This window comes from Takifugu rubripes, chromosome 17, assembly GCF_901000725.2.
Source record: "Takifugu rubripes chromosome 17, fTakRub1.2, whole genome shotgun sequence".
In the NCBI taxonomy this organism is placed as follows: Eukaryota; Metazoa; Chordata; class Actinopteri; order Tetraodontiformes; family Tetraodontidae; genus Takifugu; species Takifugu rubripes.
Window position 1 is genome coordinate 14,903,757 of NC_042301.1, and position 20,280 is coordinate 14,924,036.

The 20,280-nt window shown below is 42.5% G+C and overlaps 1 protein-coding gene across 3 annotated transcripts in view; it reads left to right on the forward strand.

Annotated features, from left to right (window-relative positions):
• Positions 1-20,280, forward strand: part of LOC101073851 (zeta-sarcoglycan) — a 182,081-nt gene that overhangs the window by 110,505 nt on the left and 51,296 nt on the right. For all 3 annotated transcript variants that reach the window (XM_029851179.1, XM_029851180.1, XM_029851178.1), the window contains exon 3: positions 13,389-13,490. In XM_029851179.1, the coding sequence (XP_029707039.1) occupies positions 13,389-13,490 (102 nt within the window). The remainder of the gene's footprint in view (positions 1-13,388; positions 13,491-20,280) is intronic.

The window sequence follows — 20,280 nt, forward strand, 5'->3', positions numbered from 1 at the left end:
ACAGACCGACCATTAAGGTGTGAACAGAATCAAAAATGCAGCACTGCTGATCCGGGTAAATGTTGGTGGATGCAGCAACTGACGCTGTGTAGCCCATTTTTAAAGTGTCATTTTGACAGCCACCCATGGTGCCTATACCATGTACATGTGTTTTTCCCAGGCAAGGTACTCAGGTACCACAGAGACACAAAGCCACTGTGTTTATGGGCCTTGTTAGAACGGGCAAGCAGCGGAATGGTAAAGATTGTAGTGAGCCCCATTCAGCAGTTTTCCCGCCACCTGCTAGTGGAGCAACGGCTGAGGTAAACACCTCGTAGGGATCAAAGAGAACCGGAGCACATTGCCTGCATTTTTAATGTGATTATCAATGGAAGAGGAGGCTGAGGCTACCACAAACACTGGCTTCTGAAGCCACTTTGCAAAATAAGAAATGATGATACAAAATACATTTCTTATCAGAATCCAATCCTCTCAGGACAAATCTGGCTATGGAGAAATATTCTGATGTTTCCACATAATCCGGTTCTAGCCTCAGTATCTTAAAGTCTTAAGGTAACACAGTGTTCCCTTGACTGGAGTTTTCCTCGGATAACTATTGCTTAATTAACATGAATGACCAAAGCCTAACAAATGCTGGGAAAACAATGGGAGATATGTTTTTGGTAAGACGCTGCTGTGAAAATTTTTATTTCTGCTTGATGATGTGTGTTTCCCGTCTGTTCCCTCATATGTTGCGAAATATGCTGTGCATTTCTCATGTCTTTGCTGAGTTTAGTTTTTTTCTATTGTGAATCATTTGCCTCTTTCTCTTCCTTTTATGTTTTATAATGTCATCATCAGGAGAAATTATGACTGTGTGGGAAGGTTGCCATACTGCTTGAAAACTCCAGGGATCAAAACAGATCGGTTTGATTTTTGTCTGCCTGCTTTTCCTCCTCTGAGAAGGAGAGGAGGCAAGATGAGGGGTTTTCAAGTGTGACGCCCTCTTGTGGAAAAGGGGAAGAGTGGCCTAAGATGCCAAACATTTAATACATAATATGGGGGTCGGGGGGCAATTTTATGTTTTTTTTTTGTGGTGGGGGGGAAGGTGAATTGGGACATAAATAGGGGACAGATGAAAAATGTTATAAATTAACATTTAAGGGAATAGAGTCAGAAAAAAAACGGTAGGTGGTCGATGCTGACTTGATAACGCAGGATAATGTGAGATGAACTGATGAGGAAGGAGGGAAAACCTTTCCTGGTGTTATTACAAAGCATTTGACTTCAGATGACTCTGCTGGCAATTTCCTGTCCTCTATGTTAAACACACACACGTACGCACGCACGCATACTGCTCGCATTGTGAGGCAGTGATTTTATTACTTTCTTTAATAAAGAGATGATGACTTGAGCGGCCTCTATTGATACTACAAATTTTTCCGTCCGTGTCTGTAGCCGCTGCAGAGAGATGAGGGAGTCACTGCATGTCACAGAAAATTGTAAAGCACCTTTGTGCAGTTAAGGATTTTAGATGGGCAAAAAGAGCACTGGCCATGCATCATCCAGTTGTGATGAAGTGGGATTAAAATATCTGTCACAAAAAAGCACTTGGATATCTGCTTGCATTGCCTGACAATGTGTTCTTTGTCTCCCATTCAGACCAGCTTCATCTTGTTTAAGTTCTACATGTTGCTCCCTGTTAAAAAGAACTTTGGGGTGGTAAAAAATGAATGCATTTGGAAATACCTACCTGTATATTTCCCTGAAAACTACTTTCCTCATAGGTGTGCCCCTTCTGGGTGCAGTCAGAAGATGCTGCAATCACATCCTCATTGTCTTGTCCAAGTCCAACAGGTCCCTATTTGCAAAATCAAATCATGCTCCAAATGATGACTCATGATGACTTTGGTGTAGCACGAACTTTCGAGGCGAGAGAATGCAGCCCTGCGGTGATCCAGCAGCATTGATGATAACATATGGACACGTCTGCGCGGCCACAGCGTGTCAGTCAATCAATGCTGTGGCTACTTTGAAGCCTTTGTGCTGACGTGAAGTCAGAACTAGTGAGAGTCAGAGGGTAAATCAATCAAGGCAACCTCACGAAACATGTGAAAGACTCAAATGCCATTGGCTGCATGTTGCCTCGTCATCGCCTCCACCTGACCCGCATGTGGTACGATATAACGATTGATGTTCTCGTCCCGGTCACTGATTTGAGGGGGATTGAAGAGTATTAGGAGGGATCCTCTGAAGTAGTCTACAAGTAGACTACAAGTGTCAAGGACAAAAGGACAAAAAAGTGTGCAGCACCGAGTGGCTTACTTCAAGAAGAGATCTTGTTGGGGAGAAAGTGATCAGTTTTCTTCCCGTGTTGTTGCCATCAGAGGAATGAGACGGAAGCTTCAGTCTACTTGCTGCTAGGGCAACCACACATCTGCAGTGTGGGCCCTGGTGAGGTTTATTCTTATACTAGCACACGAACATGTAAGATTACAATAAGCGTAAGTGTAAGCGTCATATGATAAAGTGTAAGCGTCACATGATAAAACAAAGCATGATATATACAAAAGGAACATATAAGAAAATGGGGGATGGAGTGTCACAGGATGTTCAGGTTGTCCCCTGCTATCCTGAGGTGATAGAACATCAGCTAAAGTAGGGCAGGGTTCTGGTCAGGAGTGATAATAGGTAGTTACAGCATTGTTATATGAACAGTTTGAACCTAACAGATCTTTAAAAAAAACAAAACATAAATCTTTATTTAAAAAGTCTGAAAATCTAGTGGCTTTTAAGAATGACCAGATAGGATCTTCAATTAAAATAAATTACAATCTTCCTGTACTGCAGTGCTCTGATGCATTTCACATCTACATACTTTGAATACCCAGCACTGGGTATTACCCAATGCTCTGGATTCTTAAATGAAATCTTATCTTACTTGATTTCTGTACCTTGACATGTACATAACTTCTCTGGTTGATGATTTGTGGTGTGTTAGTAATCAAACTGTAACGACAACCTAACTTTGATGTTGGGCATGTGGATAAAAATCACCCAGAACACCGATTGTCTTGTACAGCACCATCCTTTGAAGATGCGTCCTGGAGGGCATAAGAGTTGCCATGACAACATCAACCTTCAGGGTAGGTATGCAGTGAAACAAGACAAATAGAGTTCTATTAAGAGATGCTGTATATGTATGATCCAGAATCTTCCTGGAGAGCACTATGACTACAATGGCTCAGCCAAGGACTCAGGGGTCAATGGAGCGTCTTTGAGAGGGTCAGCAGGATTCTAGACCCTCTAAGTTCCAATTAGAAGTGTGGATCTTGCTCGAGCCTGTTATAGAGTGACAGTGAGTGTGGCGAGTGGTTCAGATGACCTGTCCTTCATATCCTCTGGGTATCCCCCCCACACTGTTTCCTCTCACCCTTTAGCCTAAATGCCCACCCATGCCCAGCTAATGAACAAAAACACCTGGCATAGATGGCCATTGTAACACGTCGGGGAACCATCACAAGACAGGAAATTCACAGCAAAATGAAGGGTGACTGTTGCACGTAGTGGATATACCACTCATCATCTTAAGATCCAGTACAGGGGTTTTATTGCTAATGAATATGAGTTTATTCTGCAACAAGACCTGATGGTACTGTACAAAGGAAAGTGGGTATAAGTACCTGAGGGGAGAGGAGCCAGTGAGGCTGAGATAAAGGGCATGAGGGTAATAAGGTCATGGGAGTCAACACAGACCTGGACAGGGAAGACAACCAAGGTACTCAACCTGTCCCAGAATTCAGCTCACTCTATATGTTTTACTTTCATTGTAAACACGGATGAATGTGAATGGAACAACGCTGAGCTGAACTCTTTAAAGGCATTCTAGCTTTTGTTGATTCTAATGTATGACTTTGGTGCAGCTCACCGTGGCCTCTCGAAAAAATATGTCGCCTTTCAAATCAATGTTTAACATGTAGCCCATTTTAAAGGTGACATGTAGATTTTCTACAGTTGATTGTACAGCTTAGAAAGTTCACCAGTGGAAGTGGAAACATTCCAGTGATCTTCTCAATGTTGTAAGTGAAATGAAAACTTTTTGTCTGTGACTTTGTATTAGATTCATGACAGTTCTTTATTCATGGGCACAGAGCCTGTTGTCAGAGGTTGGTCATATTTTATGTATTTCTGGTTTATATTGAGAGGCCTCGTTTGAAGTTTTAGCTGACTGCTACAAGCTTATGAGCGAGCTCGGCTGTGCAGCACACCCGTCAAGTAGTAAAGAGGCTTATGGCACCAAGGTGACTCCATACTTACGTGCGTGTGCTTGTATGCGCATGTACATTTAAGACTGACTCCTTCTTCCTAATGTAAACCGTCTCACCTGAGACTCTCGCTCCAACTGGCCCCTCTCAGTATCAACTCCTGTCAGTTTTGCCCTTTCTTTGTCTTGTATCTCCCCCTAAAGCTTTGCGTCTGGAACTTACTTTCCCTCACTTTTTATCTTCTTTCATCACTCCCATGTGGGTGTCTCAAATGTGCTTTTATCTAGCCTCCCTTCTCCTCTTTTTAATTCTGCACCTCACATTCCTGTTCTTCCACACTGACTGATGGCACACAAACAAGAGTGTTGTCATCCAAGAGGTCCACACACACACACACACACGCACTTATTATGGGTTTATGCTAATCTTTGCATATGAATGTCAACATATTGCATTTTCATATATTCCAATTGCCTTACATGTAGCGGTGGTAGGGGCCTATAACTTGCTTGTGAAATTCCAAAAAGCTGGAGCTCATCTATGAGAATATTGCAAAGGGCCAATCAAAAATATTGTGAAGACCTGGCAAACTCCCAAAAGGTTTATTCATTTACGCACTCAGTGTGTGTTCTGGACTCTGGGGGCCAAATCTTCCCCGACTGGAAATTTTTCGTCAATACAAAGTCACTGTTTCTCTTGACCTTGATATCTGAATACAAATTAGCAAAAGAAGACTTTAGACACTGAACCACCCTCTTCAAGAATCTTCTAATGTCACGTTGTGTCTTGCATGACATGCAATGTAACCCATGTAGGGGTGTGTGGTAGTTCCTCATGAACTGACTCCAGCCTTCGTCCACTTCCTGTGAAGCTCCCCTGAGTTCTGGAATCAGCTTTTTTTTTTGTTTATGGAGCTGTCATTGCCTCTGACAATGATCTTCTGTGACAGAACCTCCGTGAGGACAGTGTGAGCGAGCGTCTCGGACCTCTTTTAACCAGCAGAATCCCCAACAAGCAGCTCTGCGTACTAAACCAGAGTAAATTTCCAAATGGGCAAATACCACTGTTATTACTACTGTTATAACAATAAAGCTCTCGTCTGAGTTCCACATAGAATGGGGCGTTGTGCTTGGAAGCCAGATGATGGCTGGACTGAATTATTTAATTGTTGGACAGATGTTGGGTCTTAAAATGAGAATTTAAGCCCAAAGATTTTTTCCTGTTTTGAGCTCACTGGCAGTTTGATTCAAGAACATCACACTGTGTTTGGACCTCTTTTTATTAAATCAGGCTGTAAAAAGGTGGAGGACAAAAGAGATTGATGAAAGAGGACCCCCCGAGAGCAGGTAAGAGGGGAAAAGTCAAAACTAGGAAGAGATTGAAGCACGTTTATTTGCATTCAGTGCATTTCAGGTAATGAAATCATTGCAATTAACTGAAAAACTTCAAAGAAACTGTGATGCGGGTTGGTGGTAGTGGGACAAACATGGAAAACATTTGCATAAGTACTAGAGGGGGACGTTAAATTGAATCAATCGAAAATCACTTGAACTCTCGGCTCTTTGGCCGACGAAACACTTTCACAGAAATGTTGCCAGTTTTGGGTGCGTTCCAGAACGTTAACGTACACAAATTGTGCCCCCTGATATTAACACGGACGGACACACATCTACCTTAACCTGTCCTTGTGTAGCATAGCCACGGTGATGTTTTCCACTACATTTGGTATTTAGGTCATATCAATTTCAAGAGGAGAGCCGATGCCGTCATTGGCATCCCAATTTGAGTAGAGCCACTCGGATGTCCCTCAAGAAAGGCAGTGTCACATATCATTTCCGTTATTACGTGTTAAATGGAAGGGAACGACAGCAGTTATCATCCCTGAGCATCTGGGAAATACACAAGGGCAGTTTTAACATCGTTTGTTTTATTTACCTCATTGCTTAGTTATATATTTGTTCCAGGCAATAAAATAATATAATTTATGTTGTCTTCATTCTGGTCTTTTACTTGAAATACTCATTTTATTTGTAATGCTGATGACCTTCTGGACAAGTATCTCGCAAAACGTGTGTAACAGCAATTTAATCTGCTCTGGACACGTCCTGCATGCGTGTTTTCTTTATCGGGGCGTTTTTACCCAGCGTTTCTTTAAGTATTTTGGCCTGAACGCCACCTTTCTCTGATTCTGGAGGGGGATTGAGGTCATGGCAGCAGATTTAGGAGGGTACGTCACCCCGGCTTCACCTTTGACTGATAATTGAACTCTGTTCCTGCAAAGAAAAATCCATTAATTCCAAACGGAATTTGCGAGTGCGACATGAATATTTCTTCTCTATTTGAACACGGTAAAAAGCAAACAAACCCAAAGCTAATAGGATTATTAGACCTTTGCCCACATTTATCGCCAACACAGATGTGGTGTAGATTTAATGCAGTTTTTTCCTTTGGAAGCAAATAAATGAGTGCAGAGTGGATGAATATTACCTAGTTCATATTAGTCATTGTGTTTGTCATTTCAATTGTCTTCAAGGCTGTTTAGCAAACGTTCAGCATGGATGTGTGGGCTGAATGAACGTTCCCAGTGTCATGTTAATGAAACATGCTGCCTTCCCATGACATGTGAAAGAGTGAAAGCGGAGGTTTTTCTCAGGGGAAAAAAATCAGAGCTGTGAGACAACAGCACATTGGTTCAAAGGTGAAAAGAAAAATCTAATAATTATATTTAATGCAAATGTGACGTAGAATAATTGAAATGTAGGAGAACACGTTTGATCTGTTAGCCGCTATGCTAGATCAAAGCAATTATTGCAGTAAGCTATCATCTGGGGTTGTGGTACCTGCTGCATTGTGTCATATTTTAGATTTATTTCAGTATGGTCCACAGGGTGAGAGCAAGGCGACAGCTGAGGCAAGCAAACGCCGGCGCCAAAACCCATCACACCTTTGCTGTCACCCATCACTCAGACCACTGGCTGCAGAGGTGAAGTGGGATACAGCTTTGAGCAAAAGAAAGGTGACGCTAACTGCACTTGTCATGTCACTCTTTTGTCATCTCATTTGCGACTGCGCGACCAAGCGAGTCTGCACGACACGAGCGAAGCGGTGGGAGGCTCTTTGCTGTCATTTGTCCATCAGAGGTGTTTTGGTGGCTTGGGGAGACGGAGCAAATGTAGAACACGATATAAAGTTCATTGTCTTGCAGTAGAAAGGTTAATATCCCTCCACCTGCCTCTCACTGTATGCAAAAGCTCCAAAAATGTGCATTCACTTGTGTGTAAGTTGTTAGCATTAGCAATCTGTTCACTAGCAGATTCGGAGTACTGGTCTACAATCATTTCTTCTGGAGTTGGTGTACCCCTCTGTCTGCTGGCTGGCAGCGTTATGGATTTTGTCTTTCTGCGCCATCAGAGAGCTTATCTTTGTTCTGAAGAGCAGTGGTTTCTAAATCACCGTGTTCATGCCCCATGTTTACTAGGTTCCTTCCCTCATGCCCGTGAGCTCCGTCTCCATCTGCCTCCGACCGTTCTCCTGCACATTTGGCAGCAGAGGAGGCTGTCTGGCCGTATCCGAGCGTGTTGGTCTGCCTTTGAGTTATGCATTTTATTCAGCATTTTTATGGCCTGCATGATCCTGTCAGTGAGTGATCAGTGAGTTGCGACTGTTACAGCTCAGTGAGCTTCGGTCCTTGAACCCTGGAGTCACTGTGAGAAGAAGGGATCATGGTCAGGATACTGAACCCTCAGTTATGGCTCCAGTGCATGAATAGTTAATGCTTCCTGCAACCAGGTGCCAGCCCCTGTCTCCAGTGAATGAGTACCGACCCAGTTAATCGTGGATTATACTATTATTTTTCATGTTGGTTGCGGTTTGAATTGCATTGCATTTGAATTTCCACCAAACCGCAGCTTCAAATATTGCATCCATTAAAACTTAAATTGTCACATTTGTACTTTGGCTGAATCTGAGCTCAGAAATCGATTTCTTATTTTTTTTTTGCTTTCTAAAAGCACCTCAAACTACTGGTACAGAAAATGACTCTGACTACCTAACATGCAGCAGCACACCATATTTCAATTTTAAACATGGTTTAACTCTGGAAGCAACCATCCCTTAATCCACCTGGCAGCCTTAGTACCGTGCCAGAGCACCCGGAGATCAGGGAAGTTGTGCAATTTCAGGAAAGAGTGAAAGGAGAAAGATAAGGAAAATGGTGGAAGGAAAGGAGCAAGAGAGAGAGGTAGAGAGGAAAGTAGAGAGATAAAGAATAGGATGCTATGCATGCACTGACTGTTTGCACACACCCCTGGGGGAGCTGTTAACATGTCTTGGCTCTCTGTTTCCAGTGAAACCATCGATAATATGGCTACTACAAAAATAGCGCTGTTTGGCACGTTTGTTACCTATTTCGAATCACTCCCTGTTCTATTTAGGGACGGATGCTAACAATAGCTGCACGTCAGCATTTGCCAAAATTAATTTTTGACTGAAATGTAAAAAGGAATCAAACAACTGAAAGGTGAGTTTGAGCTTAAGCGAGAACACACAAAACCTTCTAAAAAACAAAACAAATTACCTTTTAAAGATAAAAAGTACATGCTCATGAATTGGTAAGTAAAATTCCGAATCAGTCCAGTGAGAGGAATATAAACCAATGTATGTCTTCAGAGTGATCAAAAAGGTCAAAAAGGGAAAGGACACAGCAATCACATGCTAATATGAGTAGCCCTGCCGCCACTTCCTCAGCAGTTTCACTTAGGCAAAGGTGACTCTGCTCTCCCTCTCTATGGTCTCCTACCTGACGTGAAAGGTTGTATGAAAAATTACAACAGTCCAGAGTATTACAAGCGCCTGCAAAATACTTTTCGGGCCGATCCATCACTACGGAGATGTGTGGAGTTATTATGTGCTATGTGGGTCATACCGTGTTGTACAGGTGTGTTTGGACACTCAGAAGTCAAGGTAAATCAACATGTTCTGTAGCACATGTATGACCGGTGTGTGTTCTCTGGGTAACCTTACATCTGGTATGGTTGCACCAACTGGGACAGGTTTCCAGTGGATCCTGGCATGATGAGGTTATCCATCATTATCTCTGCCGCTCTTGCACTGGGAAGGACATTGACAAACTCAGATAACCTTGAGCCACACACACAAACAGGCACATGAACACACACTCATTTGTATTTTTGACTTTGTAAGAACTCATGGACCAAATGCATCGTCCAACCCCTAAGCGTCAAAACTAAATGCCGAACCCAAAACGGCACTTTTAAATTCGTGGGAACGAAGCAAGATGTCCCGACCTACCGAAAACAGCCTCACAATGCAACTGAAGACTAAAAAGAATAGTTCTCCCCAAAATGAACCTCCGCTTACGTGATCTTGAGTATCACCTTTGTGGGATTGTGCATGTAAACATGCAATCTCGATTTTTGGATTTCCTGGCTTCACATTTCAACAAATCATGGCGGAACAAAAATCGTACTTCATACTTTTGGGGTTCCAAGAAAACTGAGCTTTGTCTTTCAATAATGAAGAGGGTACTCATATTTTAATGTTTAGATGGGAGCAAGTCAGGTCTCCTTTGGTAACATTGACTGGATGTGAATCGACAATACTTATTTTTAAAATCAAAATGAAAAGTCAGATTTTCCACTTTCTGTATTGTAATACTAAGACTAAGGATGACATATTTGTCATGTAAAGAAAGATGTAAATAACTGGGTTTCTCTGTGTTTAAACACTGTACCACAAATATGCTCAGAACAAGGACATCGTTTGGAACCAGGATACTCATGTCCCTGTAAACACACTGATCAATTAAGAGATCGGAGTGTCAAAGGTATACAAACCTAAGTAACACCGCAAGTAGCGTCACAAACAATTTAATTTAAATGGCGCAGCACTGTTGACACATTTTGGATAAGATTAATCACATTAATGATGGAATCTTTTCTGCTACACTGACAGGTTGAATAGGTGGAGGTGAAAACAGTTGAAAGCTGAAAATATCTGGACTCAGGTCAGAGCTCCGTGGTGCTCGAGCATTCAGGGCGAGAGTAGACTGCCCACCCTTGGGTGTGTTGAAGTCTCATTGAGGAAGTTTAGCTTCCATGAATAAAAAATCCGGATAATTCCAAATGACTGAGTCTGTTTACAGATTTATGTGGAACCCATCTTGACAGGGGAGCTGCAATAAAAAGCACCAAGAGGTACTGGAGGATCCAATCTGTCACTTCTGTAGAAACACTGAGGAAGCTTAAAGCAGTGTAGCACATATCCTTCTGATGCTAGGTAATTACCTCCGCTGAGGCAGTCGGTGATGACTTGGGGGGGAATGGCGAGGTCTGAGCTCTCACAACGCTGGAAATTATGAAACTGTAACATCATGGAGCTGGATTACCAAATAAATCAGCCACTGATTGTGTCACTTCTGAGTCAAGGCCCCTTTTAATAGCTAGAATATGTTGAGTCTAAGATATAAGCAGGTGTGGCGTTTAATAGACAGCTGTGTGCACGGTAATAACTATTACATTCAGCTTCACGGAATAGTTTTTACTCCTCCACTGCCTGAAGAAGTATTATAATTACAGGTATTATAATTCTGCATTATAACAGAATTATTCTTAAAATCACAATTAATGAGCTTATATCATCACATTGATCAGTCTGATTGGAGGAGATGGATGAAGTTGCCGAAAAGTTAAAAAGTCTCTGGCCATTATGGATAAAAGATCTGCTGACATTTAAATAAGAGGGAGAAATCTGTCGAGGAGCAGAGCCTGTCCTTCAGTGAGCAAAATCAATATTAAGTAAATCTCAGGAAGTACGTACGAAATAAAAAACATCGGCAGGTTCTTTTTTGCTTTTTCTTTTGCAAAAAATAAAGGCTTGAGCTGCCATTAACTAGTAAAATTGATACACCTCGGTCACACCACGAGCTGGGCCTGGGTCAAAGGTCAGCTAGACATGTGTTTTCATGAGTTGGCTTCATTTTCCTTTCAGTTATTATCATGATATCCTTCAGTTCCAAAACTTCTAAGCAGTTGCCATCGTGGTCTTGATCAGTTCAACAATTACTTTTTGGTCTTGGTAAAACTATTTTGGTTTTTAAAATGATGTTCTGCAGGAAGAATTCCATGACCCAAAGGCATTTGATTTAATCACCATGGCGATATACGCTTTGCAGAATTAAATATCTCACTGTAGTCAGTTGATCCAGTGTTGGGTCCGGGTGAAAGAAATAGTTTCAGGTCAGTTTGTGCCTCATAATGCTGATTATATCCTGGCTCTATGGCCCTCTCAGTGCAATGAGCATTCGATTCAGAATTGAAGCCCGTCTTGCTTAAAGGTGCACCACCACGGCTGAGCGGCTCTCCAAAATTAATTTCAGATAAAAGCAAAGTAGTGAGGTTGGATGGGGGTGGGGTGGGGGTTGGACAGAGACAGTTCTGGAAATATCCAGCAAGAGAGCGACATAAACAATGAGGGATGAATGAACGGACAGATTTGCCCATTTTCTTCAGCGGGTTGATGGAGCTCCATTGTCCTCGGAGCTTTGGGGACGTTGCTCGTTTGAGCGCCGCTGCCAGTAACGCACACTGATCTGAAAGGGAAGGGAGAATGAGAGAGAGGAGAAGACGGAGAGCTGTCGTGTTCGATCGGCACTAGATTTTGTCTGCCGGGCACTTGAGCACTAAGTTGGAATAAAAACCAGCTGATTAATTTTAACATTATCGTCTTCGTGTTTTTGCAAAATGGAGAGCCCGAGCGTGACTGAGAGGGGGATTAGAGATGCCACGCAGGCTTTGCAGGACGTGGGAATGTGTTCAACCTGCGCTCCCTGCACAGCCCGTGTGCTCTGTATGCACCTGGACTGTTTCAGTCTATAAAACCGGGGCGAGCCACTCGGGCTTTCTTGCCTTATCCCTTATTGAATAGGCAGTGGCCTCCGCTGTGTATTCAACAGGATGACTATGGACTTAATAACACTGAAAACCTCTGGCTGATTGAACTTATCGATCTGAGGCATACTTCTTTTCATCTTCTTGCCTTGGGTCAATCAGCAAACAGTAGGACCATAGGGTTAAAGTGCTCCATTTTAGGCTCAGGCATAATTTTTCATTTAAGGTTTAGAATATATCATGGTCGTCGTGGCATTACAGTGTTGTGCACAGTTACCTAGCAAGAGGCATCTGGGTTCAATTGCATCTCGGGTTTTTCTCAGTAGACTTTATTGATATTCATTTTCATATTTATCTTAACAGAGAGTAAACTAAAGTGAATTACCAGGGCAGAGTATTCAAACGGTTGTGAAGAGTTACACTTTTAATTAAGGGACCAATCAGTTGGCCACCTCTCTCCGAGGGGAAGGTGAGAAAAAGGCAAATTCACAGATTCCACTTGAGTAAATGTTGGAAAGATTTGTGGATCAGACTTACATGGTAAGATTCAATTCCTTTCAAACAGCCATGCAGGGTATCAGACTAGTGCGGGTCTTTACAGAGCCAAGAAGCGGCTACTGTACCATGTCAAATCGGTGCTTAGGAGAGCGAGCGTGACGGGAACACAGCAGTGCTGCAGCAGGCCCGGTCTGTCGGGGTCTGGAGAGGTTTTCTGAGTTCAGTCAGTGTCTGCTATTAACTTACACTTAACACAACAGGCACGATTGTTATATTTTTACATTTTAAGACATTTTTTTATGCTTTCAGATATTAATAGAACAGTTTCTGAAATGCTGTTATGCAAATAATGGGTAATTTGTTAGGGGTCATCAACGCAGTCCTATAGTCCTTCCGGGTTATCTATCATACTTAGTTGTACAAAAGACAACCAGGTATAAGATGTTAACCTAGTAGGAAGGAAAACCCGGCTGGATTGAGAGCCCTGTAGGACTGGGTTGAAAACCAGTGTCCCAAGTCGGCAGACTGGGGGAAGGATGGGACAATGGGAAATACCATTATCATTGTTGTTGTTTTTTAAATGCTAAAATATGCTCCATGATGTAAACACATTTGTTTACTTTTTGAAGCACACTTGTGCTCAAGATAAAATAACCATGATGATTCAACTGTGTGACTGTGTGAACTTATTTATTCTTTCATTTCCAACCAAAGCTCTGTGTCTCTCTGTGTTCTGTAGGACGGTATGGGGAACCTGCGAGTGACCAAAGAGGGCGTCAGACTGGAGGGAGTGTCTGAGTTCTTGTCGCCGTTATACGTCAAAGAGATCCAATCTCGCCGGGTGAGTTATTGTGTATGCAGACGCGTGGCCTCGCCTGCACTGCCAACAGACAAGATCCTTCCTTAAGAGTTATCATGCATCAATCAATGTAATGTGGAACTGGGCATAATTTATTGTTTGGGAGGAAACACAAGGAAAACAGCTGCAAAAACAGATTAGAGTTATTAGGAATAGATAATAAAGCAATTTCATGGTACCACCTGCTCTACTTATCCATAAGTCTTTTCTCACTATAATTCTTTTTCAAAACTGTTTTTATTCTCAGCAGGCAAGCACTTTTTCCCTTTTAAAAATTTTGTCTAAAAATGCTAGACCTGAGGCGATGGGGAGAAGGGGGGGGGGCGTTTTTTAGTGCACAAAGCACACTCGATCATGGCTGAATTCAGTGAATACACTTTGGCCCCTGCAGCACATCACTTTTCAGCTAGATCAGCTCAGTTCTCTTCAAAACACAGTTTGGCATCGCCGGATAGACACATCCAAACCAAGCTACACTTGAAAAACACTTTGTCTAAGTGCATTATGAACAACCAAACCTATCAACGCTTATTTACCCCCAGCACAATGTCAGTGATGATCAATACATAAATTGGATTGGGAGGTTTGAATGTGCGTATTTGCCTTTCAGTGATTAATGAAATGGTCTGAGTTGTGAAGCAGTGCATTATTTAACATCCTTGTCACAAGCTGCCAGTTGGGTTCATTAAATGGAAGCCTTCTAGCTCTTTGTTGTTCCTTTAAATAGACTTCATAAATGTAAAAGACAACTGTTTAAACATACAGATGAAATGTTCTTTTCAGCCTTCCCTTGGGACATTGGATGGGTCTGTTTGTATTGGCCAGTAATTGCATACAACTCTGATCTGAGCTGCAAAAGCTCCACATTTCAGAAAATGATGCGTATTTGAGCGTTTACATGCATATTCCTTCAGTGTCTACTGGCAACTTTTGTGAAGGGTCTATAATTATGTAAATGTTAGCCACGGATTAGCCGCAGTTGCTGTGGCGCAATAATGAGGTGAAATGCGGGCTGACAGTTGGTTAAAGCAAAAAAAGAAATGAAACGAGCCTCCCAGAAATTGCAATACTCAAGCAAATTTTTTACCAACACAGTTATTGAGCCGTTATTGGCGTGTAACTAGAAATAACGACTTGGCTCAAGTGTGGGGGAAAAGCAATTTGCGATGCTCCATATTTTCAGGATGTCAGCACCTACGAGTCCACTGTCGAACAAAAACAGAGCTGACTGCAAAAAGATGGCGTGACAACACACACGAGAACAGGTGGAGAAAAGGGAGAAAAGGGAGATAAAGAAAACAGTTGTGAAGAAACATTGACGGAAAGTTTCCTATTGAAGTAAAACACATAAAAAACCGAGAACAGGTAAAAACAATAATGAAGGAGGAAGCTGAAACAATTGGAAACTCCCAACAGCTAATGGAAATGAAGGCTCCCAGGATAACAGCTCTGTCCTAGAAGCATCACTTGAAATTGGCTATTTCAATATATGTTCCTGATGTAATAACATGTTTACAGGCTACATCCAGTTAGCAAGCAGGGATATCTGGCAGCATTGTGATGGTACATTCCGAGCAGGAAGTACTACAAAGTACCTGACAAGAATTTCAAGGCGCATTCTTCAGGAAATTGGAGGTAATTACAAAGCTCTTGAGAGACACGGGACCTGGGGCAACTACTGTTGGACCACATAACGCAGCTGATGAAATCTCTGCCAGCACTTGGAAAATACTGCACTGCACGCTTGATATGATCTGGCAACATGCTGAGGGACGATACATGAGTCAGTCGCATGAACATGACAAGGAAGTGCAGGAAACAGATTTGGTCGCGGAGAAATCCCCAAATGAGCAGCTTGACTGGGTGCTTATCGATCACATCCATCAGGTAATCAAACACGTCACCCAGTTTTGCTGGCCATTCTGGCGCTTGGCCTTTGACCTGAAGAGCTTCTAAGCAAATGAAAAGACAGCATTGTCCTGCACTGGGTGCAGGAGTCAACTTCTGAGTACCGGCTGCTAATTTGCGAGTGTTTCGTACTGGAGGCTGTGATGAAAGACCCTTCCATCTGTTCCCTTTCAAACATCAAAATTAGCTGCCAGGGAACCTTGATGTACAATTTCTATGTGTGCAGAGTCTAAAATGTTTGCCAAAGAGCAGCATCAGTAGAACGGAAGGCATTGGTCTCTACATAATTACTCTCTAATAGCCTCTGAATGTTGGTAATGGAAATACAACTCCTGGACTAGTAAATTTCTACCTGAAGTGCCGGTTGATGGGAGACTTGGCTTGGGAACAGATCCTCCCGCTGGCTGGGGTTTCTGTACTGCTTTCACATCAGCTTGTTGTGTATGCTGCATTGGCATGACAGCATTAATATCAGGCTCTATGTATACTGTATGTATAAGGGTGACACAAACACGCCTCGAAGCTTTCAGCCTAATTGGCCCGGGAAGACCCAACAGCACCACAGGAGGCACAAAGAAAACCCTTTCTTCTTGCCCCTCGATTCCAGATTTTAACTTTTAGCTTTCTTTTTTGCAGTTGTTTTTTTAGCCCCCCACCCCCACCCCTGTTTCCTCCCAGGTTTTTGATTATTCCCCTCTCCCACTCCTGTTGCTCTGCCAGATCTATGAAGACAGATCCAGTTATGTGCAGATGCCACAATAAAGGCTTGAAAATGCGCACGGCTGGTGGAACAATGGCTCTGTACCACATACAACACAAATGTGAGGGAGATGGGTGATGGGGGGAAATGGCAACAGAACAAAGCCTTGTGAATAGATACATTGAAGGATGAGAATGATAATTAAACACTAAATATTACAAAAAAAGTTGAAAGCATCTCTAAATGAGATGCCTGCCTCATCTGAATGTAGCCTTAGACAGAACCCTGAAAAGTGAACAGTAGGCGGAGGTGGAAGGACACCTTAACTTTATTTCTGTTGTTTGTCATTTTCAGATTTATTACTTTCTTTCTCCGCCTCATACTTTTCTCTGAGCTTGCTCTCTGGGGATCTGAGCTAGCTGAAACTTCTCCAGCCTTGGACCTGTAATTTGATGGCAGGACGTTCTAACGGAACATTAGGATGGCTCTTATCTTCCAACCCCTTATTGATTTGGACTTTGCGGGTCTGGCGGAAGTGGACGACTGCAGAGCTCGAGTTTGTCTGTTATTTCCAAGTCTTTATCACAGAATGTGGCAACGGCACATTTGAGCATGGGTGTAATGTTTTTCATTTGTCCAAACCTATCAATAAAAGTCTAAACGCCCTTCCCACTATGGATCCTCTTTATAAAAATAGGTGCCTTAATCTCGACAGGGTCATGGCCAATGTAAAAATAGTGCCCATTAACATTTCACAGCCTTTCAGAATGTCAGGAGAATTAAAGTCGGGCTGGCCTGTGGGGGAAAGAAGGGACAACATGAATGTGAATATTAATCTATTGTTCCCAAAGATCATTTTATAGATCCACTCCTTAAGCTTCTGTCTCACGGGTCACATCATCTAAAAGTCACAACAAATCCCTTAATCACAAAACTTGACTGTCGGAAAAGAGCACATCATACCAGGGTACATTAAAGCTTAGAGTTCTAATGATGTCATTACAACAACGGAAACTCAAAATCTGGTTTGTGCCCTCTAGAAAATTCTAGACACTGTTTCAGATACTGGCAGAACAAGTATGCAAGTTAGGTTAACAGGATATGTAAATCACATTTTATTTGCTATGCATTATTTATCTTGTTTTTATTAGGATGCTTTTTTTTTAGGGAATCAGCTCTTAAATACCTCCTTTTATCACTTTAATTGTTGGTACTTGGCAGCATATGCACAGCCATAAATTCCATGTTGACAGCAGCAGCTGATCAAAAGGCTATAAACTGGGTGCGAGAACCATATTTATCATGTGATTTACGCACGCACTAGATGGGATCCCTTCCACCAGACAATATTGCCTAAATTCAATGTAAAGACCATATTTAGCTTCCCTGTGTTAGTCAAACTGCCTCAGCTATAGTGCCACAGCCTCTATTTAATCAGAAATTAGAAAATGGCACAGCTTTACTTTAAACTCTAAGAATCTTCTCTGTGTAGTAGATTTTCAACACACACCCCCCACCCCCCCACCCTTTTCTCGACTCTGTGAGGTAATTGGCATGATGATCAAGTGAACAGATAGCTTTGAACAGACAAAATTATCTTTTAGCCCACAGCCAGTTCCAGCGATATCATCTGTGGGGGAAAATGAGGGTCTATATTTAACAGGACATTTAAGACAGAGATGTTCCATGCGGCAGCCAAGCTTTGCATTTACCACAACCCGCTAAAGCATTTGTTAAAAGTAATCACCATATCAAATGAAATGTGTAGGACGTGTGCTCAAACATGAGAGGGATTCATGTTAACCTCCCTGCCAATAACAATACCCAGCTGAGATTAAATGCATAGGTTTTGATGTATATTTCTGAAAATTTCAGGCTTCGTCAGGTAAAGAAGTGCAGAAATGTAAAAACAATGAAGGTGCCTACCCTATTATCACTTTAGCTGTATTAGCCAAGCATTTCTGATGGTACTGACCAAGGCTGGAGGTGTTCTAAGGTGTTAACTTGGAGAAATATGAGCACCAGATGAAGATGCACACTGTGGAATTGCTGGTTATAGAATGGCAAAGTGCAAAGAATGTGCATTATCCCACTTTCCATTCAAAAAGAACTTAAATCGTGTGGAACAACTTTGTCACTGTTTTCTGTCCGCTCACATCTCGCTTCTGCAGGTAATAAGTAGTCGCAGCTTGTTTCCAGGGCAACGGTCACAATCCACTGTTTGAAATTAATTAGAGGTGGACATTTGAATTAATAAACTGGATGGGAAGGTGGCATTGCACCGGTCTGACCTCCCGACATTCAACGCACACTCACAAACTTACACAGGTACAGACACACATGCTCATACTCAGAGACACAGAGATTACATTTAATTACCCATGTACAGATCATTGGTGTGGCTCAGCCTTAATTAAACACCGTACTCCTCTGAATGTGTGTTTAAGTGGAAGTGCAAGACAAAGAGATCGCAAGGGTGTCAGTCGAATTTCTATTAGATGACCACGAGTGCAGGCTAAGCAAGATTTGGTTTCTGCAACTCTGGGTTAATAGCTACATGAATCTGTTTGGCTAGCTCAGCTAGAAGAGGAAGTTTTAACAGTGCAAGACCTTTTTTTGAAGCTGTAGTTACACTTCGGTAACAGAAAACTTGCAAAAATCTTCCCAGCAATTTGGGAATCAGCAATGACTGCAGAACCAGATTTCTCACACATGCACCATGTACCTGTTTTGCAAAGTTGCCTTTATGTTCCATGATGAGAACTTAGTACATCCCTGGGTTACAGAAAGAGCATGAATCTCCCCTGCATGCTTATCTAATGCATGCAACAGCAATAACACTGTCTCCAAAATTCCCATTTTCAAGCCCACGCGATCCAGTGGTTCACACGGTGTGACCAAATGGCATCAGCACAGTAGGCAGGTCCCAGGATGGAGGCAGCGGTTGATGGTGTACCTCCCTCATAAGTCAGTAAATCAAGAAATGCTGCCCCATGACCTTCCCCTCAAAACAAACATGGCATGCAGAAAAAGCTGTTATACTTTGGTGACAAGAAAACCTTTCCCTTGTCCACCATGTCCTGTGAGAGAGCATCTTGCATTTTGGATGAGCTCATTTATGCCCAGAGGGAGGCCCACGGTCCTTAGGTGGAACCCCTAGCTGGTATTCGCCCTTCCGGGGAATAATAGACAACACTGAGTTTTCTCCTTCGTCTCGAGTCTGTGAGACACTACCTAGTGCTGCGTTCCCCTCGTGTCCTATTGGAGCCACCACCAGGTCTGCAGCCATTAGCCTTAATACCCTTTGGCAAGGTCTGAGCAAAACAAAAAATGGGCTAAACAGTCTCTGCGTGCCCTTTACCTTTACTCACTCAATCTCACTCTTGCCTGATTTGAGACTATAAAGAGGAGTATAAAGGAGATGGTCTGAGAAGGAGGAACAGTTTTTCTAGATTCATTCTGAAACTTACATTGAATACGTATTCTGTAAGTAGCTTTACAATTCTCCCTCTGAAAGGGGAATCTAGGAGATTTTTTGTGTGGTCATACTGGGGTGTTTTAATAAATGTCTTTGAGGTCAGTTGAATTGAACCAATTGCCCGGGTGTACAAAACACATCAATATCCTAATATGGCATGCATGGCATGGCCTCCCTCCCATCTTGGGAATCAGGAGTATCTTGAATAAAACCACTTTGACTGTATTCAGGAGGGATGGTTTTTATCGCTACTTTCTCCAGCAAGGAAGAAATCTCTTCCACAGAGAGTGTTGCTAAGTGATTCCCCTGAACTGAAGAGGCACTACGCAGAACTGAAGCCTCTATCTCCTCCTTAATGTGCTTTCTGACCAGCTCAATGCCTTGCACGTACAACCCCTCCCAACTCCAATGTGGTTGTTTTTCAGAGCTGGCAAGAAAAAGAAAAATTCCATATTCATACAGACAGTTTATCTCATGTGCAGCAACCATGATATGGCTAATAGTGTTTTGGAATGGTCTGTCTGGACTTGGCTTAAATTTCCACTGTTGAGAATGTAGACCAGAAAGTGACAGGCCAGTCTGTGCTGCGGCTCTGGGAGCTTTGTAAAAATGCTTAACATGTCCTATACCAATCTGAACAATGCAGGTCAGTGGCAACTGATTTACAGCCTTTATATCGTTCTTAT